The sequence below is a fragment of the Urocampus carinirostris genome, chromosome 5 (assembly GCF_059441175.1).
Source record: "Urocampus carinirostris isolate Australia breed hairy pipefish chromosome 5, RoL_Ucar_1.0, whole genome shotgun sequence".
Lineage (NCBI taxonomy): Eukaryota > Metazoa > Chordata > Actinopteri > Syngnathiformes > Syngnathidae > Urocampus > Urocampus carinirostris.
The window spans coordinates 21,358,558-21,383,949 of NC_142353.1; the positions used below are offsets into that span (position 1 = coordinate 21,358,558).

Consider the following 25,392-nt stretch of genomic DNA (forward strand, 5'->3'; position numbering starts at 1 on the left):
TTCTAGGGTGGGCATGACAGAAAGTAATTGAAAACCACTGTAATAAGCCAAGATGCGCTGGCCAGAATAGATCTCCTTGGATTTCTGGATTCAACACTGCAGCATTCCCCAGGTTTTGTTTAAAGTTTGGGTCTGGCAGCCTCTAGTGGTTTTATTGAATACTGCATTTCACAACACGTTACCCAGTCATTATTCTCCCTATTTTAAGCTGCCACACCTCCTTCCACCTACTAAAACCGTTTTATTACAAAACAATCGGAAACAAAAGAAAATATAAAACAACAGCTTTTTATCACCGTCAATGGAAAAAGTAAGAAGATTACAAATTATGGAGTTTCAAAGTGACCGAGCCGCAATATTTTTCATATTTTTTTGCTCAGCCTTATACAAATACGGTAAAAAATGGTAAATGGTCTACATTTATACAGCACTTTTCACGTCACTGAAGACCTCTCAAAGCGCTTTACAATGTGCTTCATACTTACCCCATTCACACACACACTCACACACCGATAGCAGCGTCAGCCATGCAAGGCAACGACCTGCTCATCGGGGGCATTAAGAAAAATAAGGAAAAAGAAGACTGAAAAAGGGAAAAACAAAGATGAGAAAAAAGTAAAAACAAAAGAAAAGGAGGCAAAACAAAAGAAAAATCCAAATCAAAGAGAAAAATGAAAAAAAAAAGTTTCCCGTAGCTGGACAAAGAAGTCGACTCCCTCTAAATACAAATTTCTCGACCTACAAGAATGATTTTAAAGATGCACTTTTTATGATAGTTCATGTTTTTTTTGCTTATTATCCAAATCAATGGTATTTAATGAAAGAATGATTTTTGTTAACCACTAGGAAGCGCTCAATAATACACACTTTCCCTTTAATTGTGAACTCATAACAAGAAGCTATTCAGCTTGACTTATTTGACAAGCTAAGCAAAACTTAAGCAAGTTTGTTAGCAACAGAAAATATGATTGCTACCATAAACGCCTGCAAAAAAACTGAAAACTGATTTTGTGACCTCAACTGTACGCAAAGTCATTGATTCAAGATGGGCGCCACCAGGCTGTACTTGCCCAAGACACACCACAGAAAACAGTGCCCGTACGACACATTCTCAGCTTTTGGTTGTTGAAGAGCGACTGGCTGGCGACCAGTTGAGGGTTTTCCCTGCCCACTGCCTGAAGATAGCTGGGATGGGCTCCAGGACCCCCGCGACCCTACTGAGGATAAGCGGTGCAGATAATGGATGGATGGGTTGTTGAAGAGTCAAATTTTAGAAATATTGTGCCTTTCTAAAAACCAATGAAACAAAATAACGTTCACAACTGCATCCGTTATTGGCAGTTTTGTGCATATTCATAAATGTTTCTTTTGCACCATCTGGTGGTATCTTCTCAAGGCGTCCATTTCTTGTCAATTCCTTTCAGGGGCCCACAAATCACAGTTACTTTAAAGATAATTAACATTAAGTGTCTGAAAGTGTCAAAAACTGTCATGATTATTGATGTGAATCACCTGTGCCCGCTCATTTGGCGCCAACCGCTGCAGGCTCTGATTGGCTCCCTGTTCCTATCTAAACCCAGCCCTGTTCATCCCCTGTTGTCAGTCTGTCTGCGAACCTCTGTTGATACAAGGCACGCCTTTTTTGACCCTGACTCCTGCCTGTCCCTTTTTTTGCTCCCGTTTGTCTCCGGCTGCGACCTGTTTTGAGCCCGACCACGTCTGCTCCCCCGTCTTGGCTTACGACCCATTTTTGATCCCGACTACGTCTACTCTCCCGTCCTGGCTTACGACTTGTTCCCGACCCCGACCCCGTTTTTGCTTTCCGTGTCCCTGACACCGCCATCGCTCGCTACGGAAGATCCACTTCCATATTCGAATCACAATCAGAGTGCAAGAGCGACTTGTTTCCCGCGTCCAGCGAACACCGGATCGTGGGCGCAGCCCTTCCTCTTTCTTTCAATAAAACTTGTGGTAAACGTTACGCAATTGTGTCCTGATTCCGTTCTGGTCCTGACAAAAACAACCAAATAAAACTAAGGAGATGAAAGAAGTGTGTGTAAATGGAAGAGAGTGTATTGAAAAATTGGCAGGACTCATTATTGAAACTTTGTTTTCACTGGCTTAACTTGAATGCTAAATTGTCCATTCAAATATTGTGTTTTGTGTAATTAATACTGTTTGTATCATATACGTATACATAGTGTGTAGGGCAGGATCATGTAAATGAAAGGGTGAGATCAAGTCTCTGTAGTCACCCCTTAGGCTAAAAACATAGTAGTCAATGTAAATGGGACAGAAAATAAAATGTTATCGCAGTCCTCATTTAAGCTTCCATCATCACAGGGCTGGATCTCTTTTCTGCTTGTTTCTTTTCCACGTAATCCTTCAGACCTTGTAGCACAAACTCGCTGTGGAGAATGTTGAGTGGGATACTTTGAAGAAGCCAACCCTGTGTGTGCAATAAGAAAATGATTTACATTAATTGTGCATCTAAAAACCTTTCCCACAATTCTTAATGGACGTTTGAACACGGTATGCATATCAAAAGTATGAAATATTGAGTTAACGTATACCAGGTTTATAATATCTATAGTAGGCTCAAAAGTTCTTAACGATTCTCAACAGTTTAAAACCAAACAGTTTTAACAACTGACGTTTGTTTATCGGACTGCATGCATTTAATTTCATATACATTTGTCTGGCACAGTCTTATATTACGCTCAAGCTCTATTATCTAGCGAAATATACGCATATAAAAAGGAAAATGCATGTTATCAAATCCGTATTGGCTTACTGAGGCGGGTCAGACTCAGTGTCGTCCTACTGTTCGATGTGCTTTTTAAATGTTTGTGCGTCACTGATCTACCAGCATGATACGCATAGTCTTTAAACTTCGCGTAGTAGTCTTTCCATTGGCCGTCTTCAGGCTAAAATGATCCCAAACTCTAGAATTTTTTCTCGTTGACGTTAATTGATGTTGACACCGCCATTTGTGTGTCTTTGTGTTGCTGTTGGAGATACAATTGCAAATGCGCAACTCTCTGCAGTGATTATCCATCCATCCATTATCTGCATCGCTTATCCTCAGTAGGGTCACGGGGGTGATGGAGCCAATCCCAGCCATCTACAGGTAGTGGGCAGGTGACACTCTGTACTGGTTGCCAACCAGTCGCAGGGTACATAGAGACAGACAACTCACTCGCTAATTCACACCTAGGGACAATTTGGACCAGCCAATTAACCTGACATGCATGTTTTTAGAATGTGGGAGGAAACCAGAGTGGCCGGAGGAAACCCACACAAGCACAGGTAGACCATGCAAACTCCACACAGGAAGATTCAATCTCATAACCTCAGAACTGTGCCGCGGACGTGCTAACCACTCAACCATCGTGCTGCCTGGCAGATATCATATTCATGTAAAGATGCCTCTCTCATTTGGAAAAATGTGTCCGGCCACAGCAGACGAAATGAATTGTCGTCTTTTTCTATCATCGATTTTTGTCGACAATGTCGACTATTGTTTGCAGCCCCAAATGTTATCGCGCCCCAAAAATGTTTCACATACTCACAGAGTTCAAAATGACACAGTAAGAAAAACGAAGAAAACAATCTGTTCCATATTGAAGCAGTAGATACAAAATGGTGGACACAGTGAATACGCTGAATAAACGGTGACATAATCTTACCAGGAACATGTGAGAGATACTGCCATACGTTTTGTCTCCAGCACTGATGTATTGCAGTGAGCTTTTCACAAAGTAGTGTGTTGTCAGCATGGTCATATTAGCTGGCTGGTAGTTCACCATTCGAGTGGAAACACCAAAGGGTGCAACTGCCTGAGAAGGCAACAAGTAAAGTTGTAATATGAGCAATTTACATCCAATTCAGGTGATGTACAAAGAGGTCAAGTATCTTTTTGAGGGCATACATAAAATTGCAGTTACTTATAAAGCAGGCATGTCAAACTCAGTCTGGCTTTGGGGCCTAATCCAGAATTTCTTAATTTTTTAGCTTACCGTAGTTTTTCAGCTTTATCATTCGGCCTACATTTGTAGCCCACCTTAAAATGGATGGTAAGGGATCTATTCTAAGCACATCACATGTATTCACAAGCAAATAAAATAGTGTAAACAATTTATTTGTTTAAACAGTTGAGTAAATGCACTTTTACACCCGAACCTATGTTGCAGCCAGGTCATCTTGGAAGGGTGATTCCCTCATGTGCGGTTACTTCTCAAGGTTTCTCCATTTACCTCATGTTGAGGTTTTGAGATTTTCCTTGCCCTCATGTAGGTTTAAGATCAGGGGCTGGTGTGATAATAGTCTGTAGTTTTCAATAATATGTGGTTTGTGCAGCCCTTGAGACTCCTTGTGATAAAGGGCTACACAAAAACATGACGACTTGTCCACAAACATCACAAACATAAATAAACTCATGTGGAAGCATGAAAAAAAAAATGCTTGCTTCAATTGCCATATTGCTTTGAAATAAATACAAAATAAGAGTTTTAGCAGTGAATAAGCAATAACATCAGATCAAACTACTAGGCCGGGCCTACTGAAGCTGAGAAAATACGACACAATATTGGCTTTAACATGAACCCGGACTGGGCGTCAGCTCTTTTATACCTTTACTGCCCTCTAGAGGCGGGGAGGAGCTTCAGGTTTGTAATTATTAAAAAAAAAATCATAACTTTTTATAGAATAATTTAGAGAGCTGATCCTGCCCACCGGGTGTATATTTGACATGCCTGTTATGAATTAATTAAAAAGAGGTGTATGATTTTTCCAGTCACCTGTATAATAATCCCTTTTTCTTTGTATTCTGCTTGAAGACCTTGAGAAAATCTCTCCACAAAGACCTGCAAGAGCGATGTTACTCAAAGATTATTATTTTAATATAAATCCAAAGGGAGAATTTAAAAAAATACCCTATATCCTCACTTTAGATGCAGCATACAGAGAATACATGGGAAATGGAATGGAGCCAATTCCAGATGCAATATTTATTATCACACCTTTTCTCCTGCAAACACATATTTCCAGTAATAGGCAATATAATTAGATACCCCCACATGATGTCATAACTCTTTCAACTTCAACATTTTATACACATCACCAACAGTATGTATCAAGCACTACCGTTGTAAATCACACCTCATGAAACTGTAAGCAAAAACAGTTCTTTTGGCCCTCTATTTCAGAAAATAAGATTATTGTTCCTAACCCTTATGTTTCATTTCTCCAGGCTACATTTTACACTTAACATTCCTTGACTGTATTCGAGCGATTACCCTAAATATTTTAAAAACATCAAAATGTTTTTCCTTTTAATGTTCCTTTGTTTAAGAAAAAAAAGCAAGAATCTGTTCATTGTTCAAACTATGGGACCCATTTAACTTGTTTGTTGTTGTTCAGGCATTCTTAATTAGGTGGCCTTTTCATTCAGAGCTAAACACGACTTATAATCATAAAGCGCAGAGCTACTTTTTGTTACTGATGTAGAGCAAATAAGCCAAGCACAAATATGACTTCTATATTCTTTGTTTCAAATAACTCAGAACTTTGGAATGGATGGAACGACTGCGTCCCCATTTGGGCAGTTTCCGGTCGTACCAATTGACGATGTACCATAATAAAATCTGATAACATGAAAGTTTGAATGTAATTTAAATATTCATGGCTATGTATTGATAAAATAATGTTCTCACCATACACAATTATGTATGTAGGAAGGATATTCTCAAGTGCACACCTTTACTTAAATATGTCACATCTTTGGCTTTCTAACAAGTTTAGCATTTTCAAACACCATCACCCGATACTGAGACTATCAGATATCTGAGACCATGCCCATTGAGGCATGATCTGGTCGAGCGTCACTGGTCCATATAAAAAGAATTGGCTGAGCGATAGCCGTTCTCTTTCTTCACCTGCCTGGCTGGTACGCCTCACACGACGGCCGCTTGGCGCATCACTGCGGGCCTGCATTACAGCTTTAAGATCAGCACGTAGGCCATGCGTTGCGACCATCCGGGGCATGAGACCAAATCTCGCCACAATGACGAACAGGGTGACGGTTTCAGATTTAACTCCATGTTTGCTGGTTCTTGGGAATGAGCGTTTTTTTTCTGTACAAGTGAATCTCCCTAAATCTACTAGCATTATAGCGGAAACCTTCTTTTTGTGCTAGTAACTTCCAGACTTCCAAAATTTCTGCCCCCCCCCTTTTTTTCCCCTTATCATTGATTCTCTGTGTTAATAAATTGTGTGTCCATTTCAATCGGCCTGGTCCATTGATTCAATTTTCTTGGGATTAGTAATTCATATCAGAGCTCAAAGAACTCAAAGAAAAAACTTTAAAAATTTAATTAATTTATCAGTGTAGGAATTTCTAGCATCCTTCAGAGAAAAAAAAGGTTAATGGTGGAGCCCAAGCAACACCTAGACGCAAATTTGTTATCTAATTGCAGTAGAGAATAATTTGTTTCAATCCTAACGATTTTCAAAATCAAAGCTAAAAAAATCCCTACCCTGATTAACGTGAAGGGGCACCAGTTTGAAATACATCTCTAAATAACAACTTATCTTATTACTCTGTTGTTATGTCATTACTATTATGTTATTACCAAGTTGTAATTATTAAAATTTGTGTTAGAATTAGCCCAGTAAACCACTAAAATATTGTATTTAAAGACACTGATGATGTTAATGATTTCTCATGCTGGTTAGAAATCAAATTTCCTAGAAAATGACACATGAGCTATTTTCAGAACCAGTCGATGGGCTACTCAAGTGCTCTAAAAAGGCCTGCACTAGTTGTTGTTTATATCATTATAGTTGTATAATTTTTTTATGTGAAAGGAAAGAAACCTGGAAAGGAAACCTGTTTTCCATGCCCGGGAGGAATATTTTGCACATCTGTTCAAAAAAAGAAGTTGGAAATACATTTTAGGTAAATGTAGAATATCGAATGTTAAGTGACTCCCTTACCTTCACCATTGTTCTCACATTGCAATTTATTACCCTCGTGATTGTCTGGAAGGGAATATAACAAGCATTGTAGTTATTTAAATTATTTAAAAAAAGGGAAACACTTGAGTTTAGAGGTAGTTTTTAAGATTACTAACCCAAGTTGCTCAAAAGGACAGTGTGTATTATTTGACTACTAGATGTTGCTGTATCCTGTATCCTGCAGGGGTCACCAGCCTTATTGGAGCTGAGAGCAATTTTGATATTTATTATCCGCACCATTTATCCTCAGTAGGGTCGCAGGGGTGCTGGAGCCAAACCCAGCTATCTTCGGACAGTGGGCAGAGGACAACCTGAATTGGTTGCCAGCCAATTGCAGGGCACACAGAGACAGATCACTCGCTCGCTCAATCATACTTGAGGACACTTTGAACCAGCAAAACTGGAGTGCCCGGGGGGAAACCCACGCTGTCAAGACCATAACAGAAGGAGGACCCAGATGCGTAATGTTACTCACAAGTTTATTGAAATGAAGAGGAAAGTCAGCGCCCGCAAGCCGCTCACAGGATCGGAGTGTGTTCTGAATGCGGAAGTGGATCTTCCGGAGCGGGAGATCGTAGCGTAGTTAGACAGTAAAACAGGTTGTTAGCGGGGACGGTGGATCAGAACGTGGTCAGGGTCAAAAAACGGGTCGTAGCAGGAGACAAACGGGGAAATCAGGAACGGACGAGTGGGAAACGGTGACAAAAACGGGACCGTCAGCAAGAACAGAGGTTTGCTGACGGACTGACAACAGGCGAGTGAAAGGACTGAGCTGAAATAGACATGGGAACCAATCAGGTAACCAGCAGCAACTGGCACCAAATGAGCGGGCACAGGTGACTGTATTGAGTAATCATGATACCCGCAAGCGCGGGAGAACATACAAACTCCGCACACGAAGGCTGGTAGCTGGATTTGATATCATGACCTTAGAATTGTGCCGCGGACGCACTAACTACTCAGCAGCCGTGCCGCTCTTACAGTGACATACATTTTCTAAAATAACACATTATGGTATTACTATGTTATTGCCAGGTTCTAATTAGTGGAAGTTATGTCAACCACTAAAACATCATCTCAGAAATCAAATTTACAAGGAAATTGCAATGCCCCATCACCGGTGGCCTATGTTCAGAACCTGCCTGCAAACTACTCAGGTGTTCGTAGGGGCTACCTGGTGCCCTTGGGCCCTACATTTGAGACCACTGGTGTAGTGCAACAAGAAGCACATGAAGGAACACATACTCAAAGTGACCAAAACGCACCATTTGTCAATGAGCATATATAGCATTTAAATATTGTTCTTGTTGTTTTTTTTTTTGTTTAATTGTTTATCTTTTTACATATTTTCATCTTTTTACCTTCATCTTACATTTGCACTGAAAAAGAAGCTCTCCAATATTGTTTTACTTCCATATAGTATGTCACGGTTGCCATGGCGCCCAATTGGCCCCGCCTGTGTGGCGCCAGCTGCGGCTCGTTGACAAATTGGCTTTCCTTCTATTTAAGTTCAATGTTCTCACTCTCCGTTTGTCAGTCCGTCAATGAACATCTGCCCCGCAAGACGTGGGTTCTGACTCGGTCCTGTTTCCTGTTGGTATTTCTTGTCCGGTATTGTTCCTGTTTATTTTGTCCTTTTTTTATTCTCTCCAGTTTTCGTTCCCGTCTATTTTGTCCTCTTTTATTCGATCTCGACGGCCTCTGGCTTCCTGTCTTTCCACGCCAGACCACTGCTTAACATGCATGACTCCCCATTTCCCGTAAAATAACAGCTTGTGTGAGAAACCTCATGCATTTGGGTCCTGATCCTGTTCCAGTTCATGACATAGTAAGAAAAAAAAGACCATTCATTCTTGCATTCATTTACATTTTTTGCCCAGCCTTTATTGAGTTGTTTTGGTATCTGTAACAGCAAGATGGCAGAGAATGATGTCATCTCCCTTTTAGGTGAGGCTCCTATTATATATGATAAATTCTGATCTCTCAACCTCTTAGTGAGAAAAAAAAAATCATGATAGTTTGTGTATTTTTGCTTATTATTTAAATCAATACTGTTTTTCGTGAAGTTTTTTTCCTACCCCATCGAGGCGCTAATAATACACACCGTCATTTTAAGTCGTATTTGTGCAAGAACAGATTCTTGGAAAAGTGGAATAAGACATCTACCAATGAATTCAAACCTGATAGGTACGACTTTTATCATGTTTGGGGTGAAAATTATAAGTATTCAGACAACATTCACAATCTGTGATTTTAAAATACAAATATAAAAACATAGTATTGGGGAAAAAAACTTTAAGAAGCACAAACCTGTTCCAGATCTTCATCTTCAAGGAATCTCCTGGGGAAAATACTGGGCACCATGCCTACATTGTTAACTAGCACAAAAAAGCAAAAAAAAAGAAGAAATTAGGGTTAGATTTGAACTATTTGCTACCAATCAATTTGTGGTCCATGTAAGCAAATAATGATCCATCCATCTATTATCTGCACCACCTCAGTAGGGTCGCAGGGGTGTCGGAGCCCATCCTAGCTATCTTGGGGCAGTGGGCGGGGGACATCCTCAACTGGTTGCCAACTGTCATGATTTCCGATTGGAATCACCTTCGCCCGCTCACTTGGCGCCAGCCGCTGCGGGTTATCTGATCGCCTCCCTGTCCCTATTTAAACCCTGTCCTGTCACTCTCCTGTTGTCAGTCCGTCTGCGAACCTCTGTTGATACAAGGCAAGCCTTTTTGACCCTGACTCCCGTTTTTCCACCAGTCTGTTCCTGATCTCCCCGTCTGTCTCCGGCTACGATCTGTCATTTGATCCCGACCATGTCTGCTCTCCCGTCCCGGCTTACGACCCGTTTCTGACCCTGACCATGTATTTGCTCTCATGTCCCGGCTATCGGCCTGTTTATCCGTCCTTGACACCTCCATCGCCCGCCACAGAAGATCCACTCCTGCATTCAGATCACAATCCGATTTCGAGAGCGACCTGCGACCAGCGAGCACCGGATCCTGGGCGCAGCCCTTCCTCTTTCTATTAATAAAACTTGTGGTAAACGTTATGCAATTGGGTCCTGATTCCGTTCTGGTCGTGACAGCTAACCAGTCGCAGGGCACACAGAAACAGACAATTCACTCACCCACTCATTAGGGACAGTTTGAACCGGCCGATTAACCTGACATGCATGTTTTTGGGAGGAAACCGGAGTGCCCAGTGGAAACCCAAGCAAGCACGGAGAGATCATGCAAACCCTGCACAGGAAGGCTGGTAGCTGGATTTGAACCCATGAACTCAGACTTGTGCCGCCCTGCAAATGATGATGATAACGATTATATTCCCTAAAGTAGTACCCAATACACCAATGTCCAGGTTTTTCAGATGTTCCTCAATGTCAGTGAAGATGTTGTCTTTGGTGAAGTCTGCCACGACCACTTTAACCATCCGCCGTGTAGTTTCGCCTGGACATCAGTGCACAGTTTCAACAACACTTGGCAATATAATGTCGGTAAATGCTGAGTAAAAGTCTTACTTATTTCTTTAGCCACCTTGTCCAAAGTCTCTTTGGTCCTGCTTATTATAACCACATTCATTCCTTTTTCAGCCAGCTGAAGATGGTACAAAAGAAGAGAATGAAGAATTAACAAAATATCATGACCGTATTGCTTACCTTCTAAGGAATGGTTTTAATGCAATTTTAAGAGTGTTTCAAAATAAAGCACACAAAAATTAAAAGCAAACAATACATGAAAACAGATTACATGTGGGCTATGTCATACAATATTTGTCCTCCACAATACCATAGAACAGGGGTGTAAAACTCATTTAGGCCACAAAAGATTTCTTACGGGGGCCAGACTAGTAATACCTGGCATACAAATTGGGCCTTAGCTAGAGGGCTGGGGGTCTTTTACGAGGCTCACAAAGTCACAATTATGATTTAGGGATGTAAGATTTAATCATATCATAAAAATAATTGTTTTTAAAGGATTTTTTTCCTCAATATGTATTTCCGTCACCAAGATTTTAACTATTGATTATTTAATTATAAAGTCATTCAAACTGGAAAATTACAAAAATAGCACGCAAACACTAATTTAAATTATTGATTTTACCCACCATATATATATATATATATATATATATATATATATATATATATATATATATGTAACGGGTGTAATCATAACTTTTGTTTTATTGAAATTCCTGCTGAAATATGTGTATAGTTTTTGGTAAGTGTCCTGCAATGATGAGTCCAACAATGCCACCCCCTGGTATGGGGTGGGGTTTGGTTTAGGCTTCTGACATGTGACCGGGAGGCGGGGTTTTGTTGGCAGTCTACAGAGCGAGCTGCCAACGGTAAGACACATCTTTTGGTGCTCCACAAAAGAAGTTAATTTCAAACATTATAACCACAGCTGACAAATCTCTCAACATGCACCGTAATGTCATTGATGTTGTCAAGCTGTTTGGATTTATTTTTGTTTTGTTTCTGTTATGCTAAAATGTTAATTCCCCTTATAGAGATCAAAGAGATCAAAGCCAGCAGAGAAGCTAATGCTGTGACTCATTTCATCTGCAGGTAAATTGTATCCGTTTTTATACTCATTATTGTTATCATTTCTATTTTCTCATATATATAAAAAGGATGATGTTGGTTAAAATTCAGACTAAAGAAAAATATGTTGAATTCATTGTAAACGTTAAAAAACCACTATATGATCACTTGTTGAAAGCATCTTGTTAAAATGGATGTAAAAATGTATTGTGATATTCTAAAATATATTTCATGTAAATTGAAAAGAAAGCTCTTTGATATGCTTTTTGACAGTCTACAGAGCGAGCTGCCAACGAGATCAAAGCCAGCAGAGAGGCTGATGTTGTGACCTGCGATTGGCTGGCAACCGGTTCAGGGTGTCCCCTGCCCACTGCCCAATGATTGCTGGGATGGGCTCCAGCACCCCCGCGACCCTACTGAGGATAAGCGGTGCAGCTAATGAGATGAGATGAGATATATATATATATATATATATATATATATATATATATATATATATATATATATATATATATATATATATATATATATATATATATATAAAATAAACTCACAGCCCTTGGGATAATAGTTTAAGACCCTAATAAAAAAGTTAGAGGGACTGTGTGTAATCCTTGACCAGACCACTAGATGTCCTTTCAAACACACGTTAAGAATATCACTAAAATAGCTTTTTTCCATCTTCGCAACATTGCTAAAATTCGCCCTATGCTGTCTCTTGTAATTCATGCGTTTGTTACCTCCCGTCTCGATTACTCTAATGCACTACTCTCCGGTCTCCCGAAGTCCGAAATCAAGAGCCTTCAGCTGGTAGAAAATACTGTAGCGAGGCTTTTAACTAAGACAAGAAAGTTTGATCACATTACCCCAATTTTAGCCAACCTGCATTGGCTCCCTGTTATCTTAAGATGTGACTTTAAGGTTCTCTCTGTAGTATACAAAATCAAAATTAAAAAGTTCAAGCGCCCCAAAAATATTTTATAACAATGTTTTTTGCAAAGAAATCTGCTACAAACAAACAAACAAATAAATAAATAAATACATAAATAAACAAATGAATAAATAAATACGTGTAAAATCACGATACCATTTAAAAATTTGGGGTCAACCAAACAACAATTTTTTTTTCATTAAAAAAAAACACCCTTTTTTTATTAATGCAAAAAAATAGAATGTATGGTTGAGACGTTGAGAACATTAGAAATAAAAAAAAATATTTGATGAAAAAGAGTATCATTCAAACTTTTCTTTTGTCAAAGAAAAGAATGGAAAAGTGACCCAAAACTTTTGGATGGTAGTGTACATGCTTGTAAAAACTACATTTTTTTTCCACTCTAGTCAATGTCCAATGCTTGGTAGATTATATTTGAAATCATGAAATTAGAAGCACTAAATGTTGATTTTATAGCCATGAATTTAAAAGAAAACACGATGTTGTCCTAGTTCTAATGCTCTTCTTTGTACGAATTATAGCCTCTTTGTTTTGATTTCAAAATGATTGATTTTTTATCAGATTTGCTGTTTTTCCACCATTGTGTAACTATTTATTTCTAATTGTGCATCTGGAGTTTAATACTTTTTTATATAATGACTTACCGCAATGGCGTATTGTCTTCCAATGCCCTCCGACGCACCGGTGACCACTGAAAGCACAACACTTTTCTTTTACTACAGTGTTTCTCAACTGGTAGGTCGGGTCCCAAAAGTGGGCCGTGAGCCATTGCCCTGGCAAAATATACTAAGAAGAATATTGGTCTTTACTATCTACAGAATTAATTAATTATCATTGTTTAGGTAAATAATTTTCTAATATTTTGGGTACCAACTTATTTTAGTATGTGGCTATTTTAAATCAGTTTTAGGGGGTTGCTTGTATGAGATGTAGGCTTACATGTGAGTATACATTGTACTTACAGTTGTTTTGCTGGTCTTTTTTTTTAAAGGTAAATATATTAGGGGCGGCAGTAGCTCAGGAGGTAGAGCGCTCGTCTTAGGATCAAGGGATCCCAGTTCGAATCCCGACTCGTCCGTGTTACATGTCGAAGTGTCCTTGGGTAAGACACTGAACCCCTAATACCCCCAATAAGCAGGTTAGCGCCTTACATGGCTGCAAGGCCGCTATTGGGAAATGTGGAGCACATTGTAAAGCGCTTTGGGAAGTCATTGACTTGAAAAGCGCTATATAAAATGCAGATCATTTCATTTCATTTCATTTCATTTCATATTCTACGCTCTCTGCTTCAAACTGCACTATCCTTTTCTTCTCTGCAATTTTAGTTTATTATTATTTATTATTACAGATCTCAAGTAGTTCCTTTAAATTATTTTTTCTTTATTTAGAATGGGTTTTAATTTAATCCTTAACAAATATGCATGTGCCACTGAGTTTTGTTTGCAAACACTGCAAACATGGCAAAAAATATACATGCTGAAGAACTGATCTAAAAAACTTTTATACCAACTCTTAGTTGTGAGTATTTGTTAATCTTTTTATGTAATGCCTTTAAAAGGATTATTTGCCAAAATGTCCTCATATATTATTTTTTTTTCAGGTTTGCTAACACAACATCCGTTGCACCCTGGTCATCCTGGAAGGGGGATTACCTCAAGTGCGGTCCCTTCAAGGTTTCTTCATTTTCCTCATGTTGAGGTTTTTGAGTTTTTCCTTGCCCTCATGTAGGTTTTAGATCAGGGGATGGTGTAATACAAGTCTGTAGTTTGCAGCCCTTTGAGACTATTTGTGATTAAGGGCTATACAAATAAACATGACTTGACATGACTTCTATATTTCTTCTATCTTTGAGAAGTGTATTTTTCTCTTGATTTGAGTTACAGTTTGTCATTAGGGTGGAATGGTGGGTCTTCAAGTCAGACCAGTTGAGAACCACGGTTTTAGTTGACTTGGTATTTTCTCCGCTCTAACTGCGCAGAGTGTGTCTTGCAATGATGAATTGTTAATCATCAAGTTGTCACGGGGAAGACTTGTGTTTACTGATTCATCATGTTTGAGTTACTTTCTGTACGTACAGGATGTTCTTCTGATAAAGTCTGCAGAGAAACAAACAGCAACCTGCCACTACTTTCTCATGTGCTTTCACCCCGAAGACTCAGATAAATCTTTTTTAAGAGAGGGGTAAATCTTTTGGGGCTTTTAATGGTCAACTTTTGTGGTCAGAGTGAGACGGATGTCTGAGTGATGAGACGTAATGTTGACGGGTACAGATGAACAAATATTGATGGGGTAATGACTTAAGTGAATCGTAACAGTGATTCAAAAACTGTGGCACTTCTTTTCTGCTTCTGCTTATGTTGAGTAAATGTATTTATTATCACTGTTCAAGTAAAAAAGCAGGTAGTAAATGCCCGGCAACAAGCTACCAATCATAATTTGTCTTACCATCTCCACCAATTTGAACGTAGTGTTTGCCCAAGTACCTTCCTGGACTTAAGTGTGTGCCCCTGCACACACGTTTGTTGAGATCTGGTCACTAAGGGTAGGCGGGTCGATCTGAATATCGATATTATCGATCCTGAGTGAGTGCTTGGATCAGAACGATACTATTGTCTTGGGATTGATACTCTTTTCCCATTTTAACTAGCACTATAATAATATTGGTAGGGGGGTCGTGAGATTTTGCATACAATATAACTTTCAAAGTCGATCTGATTGTGTTTACATTTGTTTGCACGACTGACTTTATTTTCAAATGATTGTGCAATGGAAGGTTTTTCAGTTACTTTGTTGACATTTTTATGGGTTATCCCTTAACCTTTAGAGCCATAGGGGGACCATTTTCTGGGGTGTGTCTTTTGCCACTCCCATCCCTCTCCAGACCAGCAAATGTTTGGTTTATTATTAATACTGTTAAATATTTTTTAACTTTGTATTTTTTACACTATTTGCAAATTTTGACTTTATTTTCAAAATAAGGTAAAAATTTACCTTGTCATGTTGACATTGTTATATATGTATATGTTTATTAGATTGTTGCTTTTTTTTATTTGAATCTGGAGTATTTTTTGAAGCTCTTGTAATCGAAAATTTTTGTACACTTTTTACAATGCTAAAGTTTGCATAGTAATTGTTTAATCAAAGTTAAAACATTTCTGTGCCTAAAATCTCCGTGCTGTGTTTGTCACATTATTTATTACTAAATTAGAAGCAAACGCGAGGGGTGTGTCAATCATTAAATGATCATGACATTTTCAAGCAAAAATAATTTGTATTGGTTTGTTATCAATTAATTGTACTGTCTTTACTTGGATTGGATCAATAACAAAATTCCAAGTATCGGCCACCCCTACTGGTCACAAGCACTATTTGTTTTAGTGGATATTTAACAGGCATGCATTAAACGGCATTATCTATTTTCCATTTTAAAGCACGGGAAAAATACAGATAACGATACTCAGTCAGTGGCCCATACGATGCTACTACCATTTACCATTTACCATTTAATATCAGAGGCCCTCTGGTGGCCGTTTTACAAGGAAGTGCTAGAAATGATAAATTAGAGAACAATTATATTTGTGGGGAATTGTGAAATATTTTTTGATAAGTTTATACATGTTTAAGGAAAATGCTATCTTGGTGATTATACGGTGCATTTTTGGGGTGTATTGGTGTTTGGTATCAGAATGAAAGACTACACAAGCACTCTGTCTATGAATCAGTTGATGTCAATCTAAAAAGATAGTATTGAACCTTTCTACTTTGTAGATTCAAGCTCGCTTCAATTTGAGTAGGTTTGTGCTTCAATGAAGTAGCTTCTCCACGTAATGTTTTCATTCAAATCGTTTTGCCTTTCTATTTTTGATAAATCAAAAAAAAAAGTGAGAACATTACTTCATTCGTGACTATTTCCAAATAAAAATCTGATTTCACGGTTGAACGATCCTCATCTGTCGCTACAACTTTTGAAAACAAAATTACGATGTGTTGTAGAGTATATGTTTTAAACTGCAAATACTGCAACATTTCCAAAGTTTAAGCCCACAAATGCCAGCTGACCCTAAATCCAATATTTTGTCCATTATCTGCAAAAACTCATTCTTTTCACATTCTTTGTCCATGCTGGTTTATACATGTTTAGTTCATTAGTGAATTGTTGTTTTTGAATGGCTCTCCTACACTTTTTTTATCAGTTATCTCTAACTACAGTGTTATGATACCTCATGGGGTGAATACGAGCAGTAAACAAAAGCAATTCTTGAATGAAAACACGGACGAGTTTCAACTGAGTTCGGTCCAAAAGATTAGGTCATGATGTTCTTTTGGTCATGATGATCTTTTCTAACTTTAAGCATGCGTTGGTTTCATGAAACCTTGTACTTTGCTCTGCCTTGATTGGCTTGTGCCCTGTTACCTGTATATTTATTGAGACTGCAAAAGAAAATATAGATACTTTACTGGTGTGAATAAAAAGTCCATTTCAGAAGAAACATTTGATTGACAGGATTGAGGTTTTTTAAAAAATAAAGTATATAGTATATACAGACGGCTTTCTGCTTTTGTCCAGACCATAGCGCACATTTTTTCCCACATGGGTTACAGTTTAAGCTAACACAAAAACTAACGAGGAAACGAGGTCAACTTGAAAGGGAGCTGCTGGGCCGCTTTCAAATGAATGTTGATAACCCCTTTATCCAGACCTTGATCGTTAGTGGAAATTACTTTGACAACTCTGACCCTGTTGAGCAGCTCAGAGGGAAAGTCACTTCTGGGAACAGAAATAACCAATTTGGGTCTGTACTGTATTAATACTGTAAGGAATTATTGTTGGTTAGACAGAATGGTTAGGTCGGGCAATTCTGCACTTGGTTGATGTCATCTGTAGCCGTTGTGCCTGGATTACATTGGTAAAGTTTATGTCTTAATTGTTGGTGCACTTGCTATCATGCACTACACTGCTAGCACGCTACTTACCAACGTGTAACAGCATGAAAAGCATATTGTTTTCTGCTCAAGTCATATAAACAATTAGACCTATTTGTATCCAACTTAATGCATTGTCAGGGCATCCATTGAGATTATGCATTTCCACCAAGTGGTTCTCAAATAGTGGGGTGAGCACCCTCTGTTGCGAGGTTTAACCTCAGGGACATTTTTTTTTCACTGTCCTAGAATAAAGTCAAATTGCACCTCGAATGCAGCCCCTTGTGCAGGGGGCAGTGTTTTGTTTTTACCATCCACACGTTGTGTATAGCACAGAGTATGATTATGAAGTTTAGACAAAAAGTGTAGGAGACTCTCAAGTGACCCAATGAAAGAAATATTTAACAGGTACGAGAAGACAGGTGGAGAGAGACGGAGATAAAGAGGAAATTAAGTCTCTTGAAAACTAAGACGAGGAGGTTTTATGAAGAGTATGTAGCAATCTGCTTCACTGCGACCACATTGGGAGAAAGACCGGTGTGCATGCTGTGTTAAAAATGTTGGCAGTGGGCAGCATTAAGCCAATCAAATTAGGCTATCACTTAATGACATGACACACAATTGACGGTGATTAGCCCAAAGGTTTTTTTCTACCTTGGGGGTGCATGGCAGAAAACAATTGAGAAGACTACTTTAACCTAACCTGAAACAAAATGGAATTCATACCAAAACTCTAAAGTCTTGAACCTCCAAAAAAAGTTCTTGAGCCGTGATCACCAAAAAAATATCCTCATTCTGTTTAAAAGAAAAAAAAAACAAGGCTGTTCTCACAATGCACTATAGCTGTCATTACACACACATAGACACACACATGAACACTCTTACACAAAGACACGTGCACATACAGAAAGCTTACCTGCCCACTCTCCCATGGACAAAAAAAAAGACTTTGGAAGTGGAAACCATCTTTCAGGATAAAACATCCTAGTAAAAAGGAGCAGCTTGACTCCATAGTAGATGAAAATCACAGCACCAAGGGTAGTGAAAAACAATTCCATCTCGCTCTTCAGGCTTGTCCGGTACCTGTGCCACAATCTGCTCTTCCCTACGCTGCTGCCTTGGATGTGTATTTGCTCCTTTCAGAATATCAACTAGTGATCCAAGCCAAATAAACTAACAGAAAATGGTGATCTTTGCCAGAGAGGACACTCCCTTCTAAGGATCAACACACATACTCTCTGCCCCCTCTGTCCAACAAGTACTGAACGTATCGTTTCTGTCGGTGTCAGCCATTATAGCTTGGCTGCTGCACGTGACTGACAAAGGAACAGGTCTTGCAAAGAGAAACACAACTTGAAAAACTGCATTTGGTATATGGATAACTATGAAGTTGTGTACAATGGTCTCTTGACAACATTACCATGACTATAGAATAGAATAGGATAGAATAGAATAGAATAGAATAGAATATTCCTTATTGTCATTGGTAACAAAGTAGTGTAAATTGTTTGCAATGAGATTTGACATGGCACTCCAGGATAAGCCAGATCAACACGTAATAAAGACTAAATTAAAGAGAAAAATGAAAGAAATTAATTTCAGGATAAGTAGGCAAAATATTTACAAGGTTTTTGATTAGAGACTGGTGTAAATTGTGACTGCAATTATCTTTTGTTATAGTATTGCAATGAAAAAAGTGCATGAATAGTAATGGGAAATATTCCCATAGCTCAGTCAGAATTTCATGTTTTAACAAACATTATTTGGAGTGTACAGACAGAAACAGATCTTTTTTGCTAATAGTAGTAGAGGGTGCTGGGGTTCCCTAGACCAGTCACGTTTATAAATGTGAAACGAGAATAATAACAATTAAAGTATTTTGAGTAAAAATATCATCAATCTCATCCGGCATGCAAGTCAATTTATGCTAGTCCTACGAAACAGACTGAAACCAGGGAGGGAAGAGTATCACTTTTTAAATTGCGCTCTCTATGCAAGAAATTTCAACAAAACCATGTCACGTGGCCAGGTGGAGTGGAAGGGGTGACCGGACCAGAACGGAGGCAGGAGGCAGGAAGAGATAACTCAATTGCGTGACGATCCATAAGTTTTATTTAACAAAATAAAAGTCGCCCAATACTCCGGGACAAAACAGAACAGTACAGAGTTCCTCCGGCACGAACTCAACAGGACAGGGCATAACAGACGGAAAATGTTTAAAACTAAAACAGGACAAGGCATAACAGACCGGGGAATGTGTAATGAGCCAGCGCCCGCCAAACCCACAACCCAGCCTTAAGTAGCAGACCAGCAATCAGCTGATCTGCTACAGCTTGAGTTCGGGGGCGCGGCAGACTGGTCGCCACGGCGACCGTGACACACCAGAGAAACTTCTATCACATATTCAGGGATTTTTAGAAAAATAATCCAAATAGCTTGTTTTGTTGCCATATATAACACTTAAGGCAAATTGTGGGCGAAGTACAGCCCGTGGGCCGCATGCGGCCCGTCAGGCTTTTTCAGCCAGCCCGCCAAATGTAAATGAATAAATGAATGAATGCATTTGATTTAAAAGCGCCTTTAAAGCCACCCAAGGACACTGTACAGACAATGAGAAAATACAATGTAAAAAAAATAAATAAATAAAATTGTAAGCGAAATGTTAAATAAAAACAAGACATCAAATCATAAAAACATAGGAAACGGAGAAGCTATGTGTTGTAGGCAGTCCTGAACAGGTGTGTTTTTAGACGGGACTTAAAAGTGGAGAGAGGTGTGCAGTTTTGGAGGTCCGGAGGTAGATTGTTCCAAAGCTTTGGAGCAGCGCGACTGAAGGCTCCAGCTCCCATGGTGCTCAGGTGGGCAGGGGGCAAGGGGGCACTGACAGTCGGAGGGAGGATGAGGATCTGAGGGAGCGAGTGGGGACGTGCACCTGGAGAAGGTCGGACAGGTAAGGAGGGGCCAGGTTGTGAATGGCCATATATGTATATAGGATCAGTTTGTAGCTGATGCGATGTTGAACAGGAAGCCAGTGTAGCTGTTGGAGAACGGGGGTGATGTGCTGCTGGGAAGATGTTTTTGTGATGATGCGAGCTGAGGCGTTTTGAACCAGCTGAATTTTATGGAGGGACTTTTGAGGAAGGCCGAAGAGGAGAGCATTGCATTGCAGTAGTAAATGGTCTAGCTACATTGACAATACTGTATATATACAAATAAATGAAGTAATACTAATAGAAAAAACGTTTCTTGGTGCCAACTTTACCCCTATCTTCCCTTTGTGTGTCTACAACAATTATATTAATATCGAAAAACTACAGAATTACTGCAAAACTAAATCAAATTTAGTGGTTAAGAACAGGGACCCAATACATTATTTTGCTTTTACTCTGAAAAGAAAAAAAATATTGCAACGGGAACACATCAAAAATACAACTTTATTAGTATTGCAAACATACTTAAGAAATATGACAGAAATACTACAAGGGCAATACTACAGAAATACTATTATGGAAATACTTCGAAAATAATTCTACAGAATTACAGTAACACTGTAATACAAAATACTACTACAGAAACATTCTGACAGAAATACTACAAAAATGAAACAACAGTAATGCGCCCAAAGTATTGCTATGGAAATACTACAAAAATATACTGCTGGAGAAATGTATTGAAAATACTGAAAAAGACAGTTTTAATACCAATTTACTACAGAAATACTGCAGAAATACTGCAAAAAAACTAAACAAATACAGTAATACTATAAAACAAAATATCAAATTAAATGCTTGTTACAGGGACCTGATATATTATTTTGCTTAATTGTGAGTGTTTCAAAACCAGTTTAATAAAACAAACCTATTTAAAAAAACTAATATGAAGAAATATAACATGAATATGTACGCAAATACATTTATTCATAAATTAAAATATTGGCAGCATGGCGGCGCAGTGGTTAGCACGTGTACGGCACAGTTTTGAGGTCATGAGATCGAACCTCCTGTGTGGAGTTTGGATGTTCTGCCCGTGCATGCGTGGGTTTCCTCCGGGCACTCCGGTTTCCTCCTACATTCCAAAAACATGCATGTCAGGTTAATTGGCTGGTCCAAATTGTCCCTAGGTGTGAATGAGCAAGTGAATTGTTTGTCCCTGTGTGCCCTGCGACTGGCTGGTAACCAGTTCAGGATGTCCCCTGCCCACTGCAAGAAGATAGCTGGGATGGGCTCCAGCACCCCCGCGACCCTACTGAGGATAAGCGGTGCAGATAATGGATGGATGAAAACATTGGATAGGTCTCCAGGACCGGCCCTTTGGCCAATTTCTTTTCAACAAAATGGGGCCAGCGACACCAAATAGTTGCTCACCACTGTCTGAAAGTTACATTATGTAATATTTGACCACTAATGTCACTGTATTCTCCAATGCGAACGAAAACCAATGCAAAATGAGCACAGAGTAGAAGCAAGATGCCAGGCAAACATGCGGGGTAGTATCATGCATGGATTTCTTTATGTAAAATAAGGGTGATTCACTGTTGGGAGCAACGTTTAATGTCCACATTTTTCTCTCACCTTGATTTTTCTCTAAAATCTACAAAATCTTTTTGGAATGTACTTTACTTATTCACTTTATGTGTTTGCAATTATTTAACCCTAACTAAATGAATTTTAAACACTATTTTTTATTTTGGATACATTTTTGGTGAATAGCTAAATTTTTGTGTGTCTGCAGTGCAATCTAATCAACTTCCTCAGGAGATGTAGGCCATTAAATTATTATTACCGTAAATTCCGGACTATAGAGCGCACCTGATTATAAGCCTCACCCACCACATTTTAAGAGGAAAACCGATTTTGTACTTACACAAGCCGCACCTGTATAGAAGCCGCATGCAAAATTAACCCAAACCCGACGATTGAAACTGAATGTCCTTCATAAAAGTACACAGTCCAAAAATCACAGCCGGCAAAATGAACGGAAAATAATACCAGTACTCAAGGTTTGATGCAGACCTGCAGAGTCCGGGTCCCGTTGAAAGTAATCCAAGGAAAAAAGTGTATATTTCCAAAGGTAAGGGTGGGAAGAATATATATCCACTATTGTCTGCCGCGTCCACAAACACTCACCTTTACCGGTCCCCACTTCCCGTCAGCCCGCGTTTTTTTCGCCTTTTCTTTTTTAGTCGCCCGTCCGAAACATATCAGAATAAGTGTCTGAAATAAAGACATTACAAAAATATACAGTTGCAAAAACATATTGGTTACACATATTTACAAAGAAAGACAGTACACCGAGAGAGTTTTCAAAACTTTAATAATAATAGCTTTCATCCCAAACGGTGCCTGTGACAGGTAGCAACATGCGAGCAACACGCGAGCAACGCAGTAAACGGGTCTGTTAAAAAAAAAATATCGTACTTGTAGAAATCACGGTATACCGTCCTCATCTTCCTCCTTAGAACTGAAGCCATCAAAGTCGTCTTCCTCAGTGTCGGAAAGAAACTTTGTCATATAGACGTCGTCCCACGCTCCCTTATTCCAAAACAGGCTAGCAACACGCTCACTCCTTCTTTATCGGACTGCTCGATTGCTTTTAGCTTGAAAGCTGCGTCATGTGCCTTTCTTTTTGCATTTTGCATGATGAGGGTATGTTTACGCTAATTGAATGTGTTTAATTGCTGTTAAAAGTGTCAATAAAATTGTTCAAACCAAACCAATTTACTGTATGCACAAGCCAAGAAGTTGCAGTCTTCCTCTGCGCATATATTCCACCGGTCTAAATCTTACCTTTTGTACTCGAGCGCCGCTGGCGGCCGTTAGAAAAATTACATAAATTGGCCGCATCACTGAATAAGCCGCAGGGTTGAACGTTTGGGAAAAAAGTAGCGGCTTATAGTCCGGAATTTACGGTAAATTCATTTTTTCTTTAATCATTTGATAAACTACACCGAACTTAATTTCATTCTTCAATTTAATGTGAGCAGTGTTTATTTTTACTTGCTATTTTGTTCAAATTCTACATGTCCAAGTGGTAATTATCCACCCTGTTCGAATGTGCTAAAGTACCCCGCAAAAAGACTAGAATTCCATGAAAGCCATTTACAGGAAGTGAAATCACTTGATTTTGGTGGGAGTTCAATTTTGGAAAGAAAGGTAAGCTTCAACTTTTACCCTCCTTACTTTTCGTTTTATTTTGAACATGTTATACTTGTAGATAGATAGAGATAGATAGATAGATACTTTATTCATCCCCGAAGGGAAATTCACATTTCCAGCAGCATCCCTGAGCTGAGAACAATACAACAATAAAGCAAAAAGAATACAATATACAAATACCCAGTGTGACGTGCAAATGCCCACTGTAGCGTGTTATATAGAATATCTAAATAGTGCTACACAGAATACATATTGCAATAAAATTCGGTAATATGCAATGTAGGTGGTGTGGTTTAATGTGGGCTTTTACTCTGCCAGGTAGAGTTAAAGAGCCTCATGGCATGAGGAAGAAAAGATCTCTTCAGTCTGTCCGTAGTACAAGACAGTGACAGCAGTCTGTCGCTGAAACTGCTATTTTGTCTGGAGATAATGCTGTGTAGTGTATGCGATGGATTGTCCATGATGGACCGCAGCTTTTGCAGTGCCCGTTGTATGAGTCACTCTTAAAGTCCTACCTTGTTATGGCAAATTATGTAAAATATTTATTGATTAAATTCTTTTTAAAAACACATTAGATTTAGTTATCAAAGTGTTGCTTATCCTGGCAAGGTTAGCTAGCTAAAAGTTGATCGGCGAAAGAGCAAAAGCTAGATTAGCTAAAAACAAAATCCACCCTGTTATTTTTCACTCCGTTAGGCCTATAAACTACAAGTTGGAACCTAACAGGGGGGGAAATTAGGTTAGGAGTGATTAAAAAAATAAATAAATAATAATCATCATCATCATCATCATCATCATCATCATAATAATAATAATAAGATGATAATGATAATAATAATAGCCTCATATAGTATAGATGGATGTGTTTATGGACAAAAAAATGCATTTTTAAATAAAATGCTCTGTTGCTAAATTTTTTGTCAGGAAATAGCAATGTGGAAAACATTCAGAGACACTGTTTAAGTCAAGTAAGTCATGTTTATTTGTATCTGTGTATTATTTATGATTGCAAGATCCATTGCAGCCAGGTCATGTGCGGTCCTTTCTCAAGGTTTCCTCATTTTCCTCATGTTGATGTTTTTGAGTTTTTCCTTGCCCTCATGTAGGTTTTAGATCAGGGCCTGGTGTAATAATAGCCTGTAGTTTGCAATAATCTGTGCAGCCCTTTGAGACTTTTTGTGATTAAGGGCCATACAAATAAACATGACTTGACTTGACATGTATAGCCCTTTAAGAAAACAAGCTATAATTAGAATTGTATCCATCACTGAGCTTGACCACTATGTATTATCCATCCATCCTTTACCTGGACCGCTTATCCTCAGTAGAGTTGCGGGGGTGCCGGAGCCCATCCCAGCCGTCCTCGGGCAGTGGGCAGGGGACACCCTGAACTGGTCGCAGGGCACACTGGGGACATAAAATTCGCCTGCTCATCCACACCTAGGGACAATGTGGACTGGCCAATTAATCTGACATGCATGTTTTTGGGAATGCAGGAGGAAACCGGAGTGCCCGAAGGAAACCAACATAAGCACGGGGAGAACATGCAAACTCCACACAGGAGGTTCGATCTCATGACATCAGAACTGTGCCGCACAGGCGCTAACCACTGCTAACTAACTTATTAAAAAAAACACATGATAGTTGATGTATGTTTAGTCATTATTCAAATTCAATGTGTTTTATTTTTACTGAATCAATGTAATTTTGGACCACGAGGAGGCATTAAATATTACAAACTGTCCCTATACGGTATTCTTCGACTGACGTCATCAGAGCGCGCCGGCGTGTGG

The 25,392-nt window shown here is 39.0% G+C and overlaps 1 protein-coding gene across 1 annotated transcript; it reads right to left on the reverse strand.

Moving 5' to 3' along the window:
• Positions 1 to 221: 221 nt before the first annotated feature.
• Positions 222 to 18,741, reverse strand: hsd17b3 (hydroxysteroid (17-beta) dehydrogenase 3). Its single transcript, XM_088336141.1, has 11 exons — positions 18,361 to 18,741; positions 13,166 to 13,212; positions 10,541 to 10,616; positions 10,362 to 10,469; positions 9,328 to 9,395; positions 6,997 to 7,041; positions 6,890 to 6,924; positions 4,948 to 5,029; positions 4,800 to 4,865; positions 3,690 to 3,839; positions 222 to 2,449 (listed from the first exon to the last, which is right to left on the reverse strand). Exons 1-11 carry the CDS (start codon positions 18,500 to 18,502, stop codon positions 2,324 to 2,326), a joined length of 945 nt encoding a protein of 314 aa, XP_088192267.1. The 5' UTR covers positions 18,503 to 18,741; the 3' UTR covers positions 222 to 2,323.
• Positions 18,742 to 25,392: the final 6,651 nt, after the last annotated feature.

Excerpts from the sequence above, each read along its gene's own strand:
- hsd17b3 (XM_088336141.1), bottom strand. The coding sequence starts at position 18,502 with ATGGAATTGTTTTTCACTACCCTTGGTGCTGTGATTTTCATCTACTAT. Across the intron at positions 7,042-9,327 it reads AAGATGAAGATCTGGAACAG|ACAATCACGAGGGTAATAAA; the intron begins GTTTGTGCTTCT and ends ATTCCCTTCCAG. Across the intron at positions 5,030-6,889 it reads CTCCCGGGCATGGAAAACAG|GAGAAAAGGTGTGATAATAA; the intron begins GTTTCCTTTCCA and ends ATGTGTTTGCAG.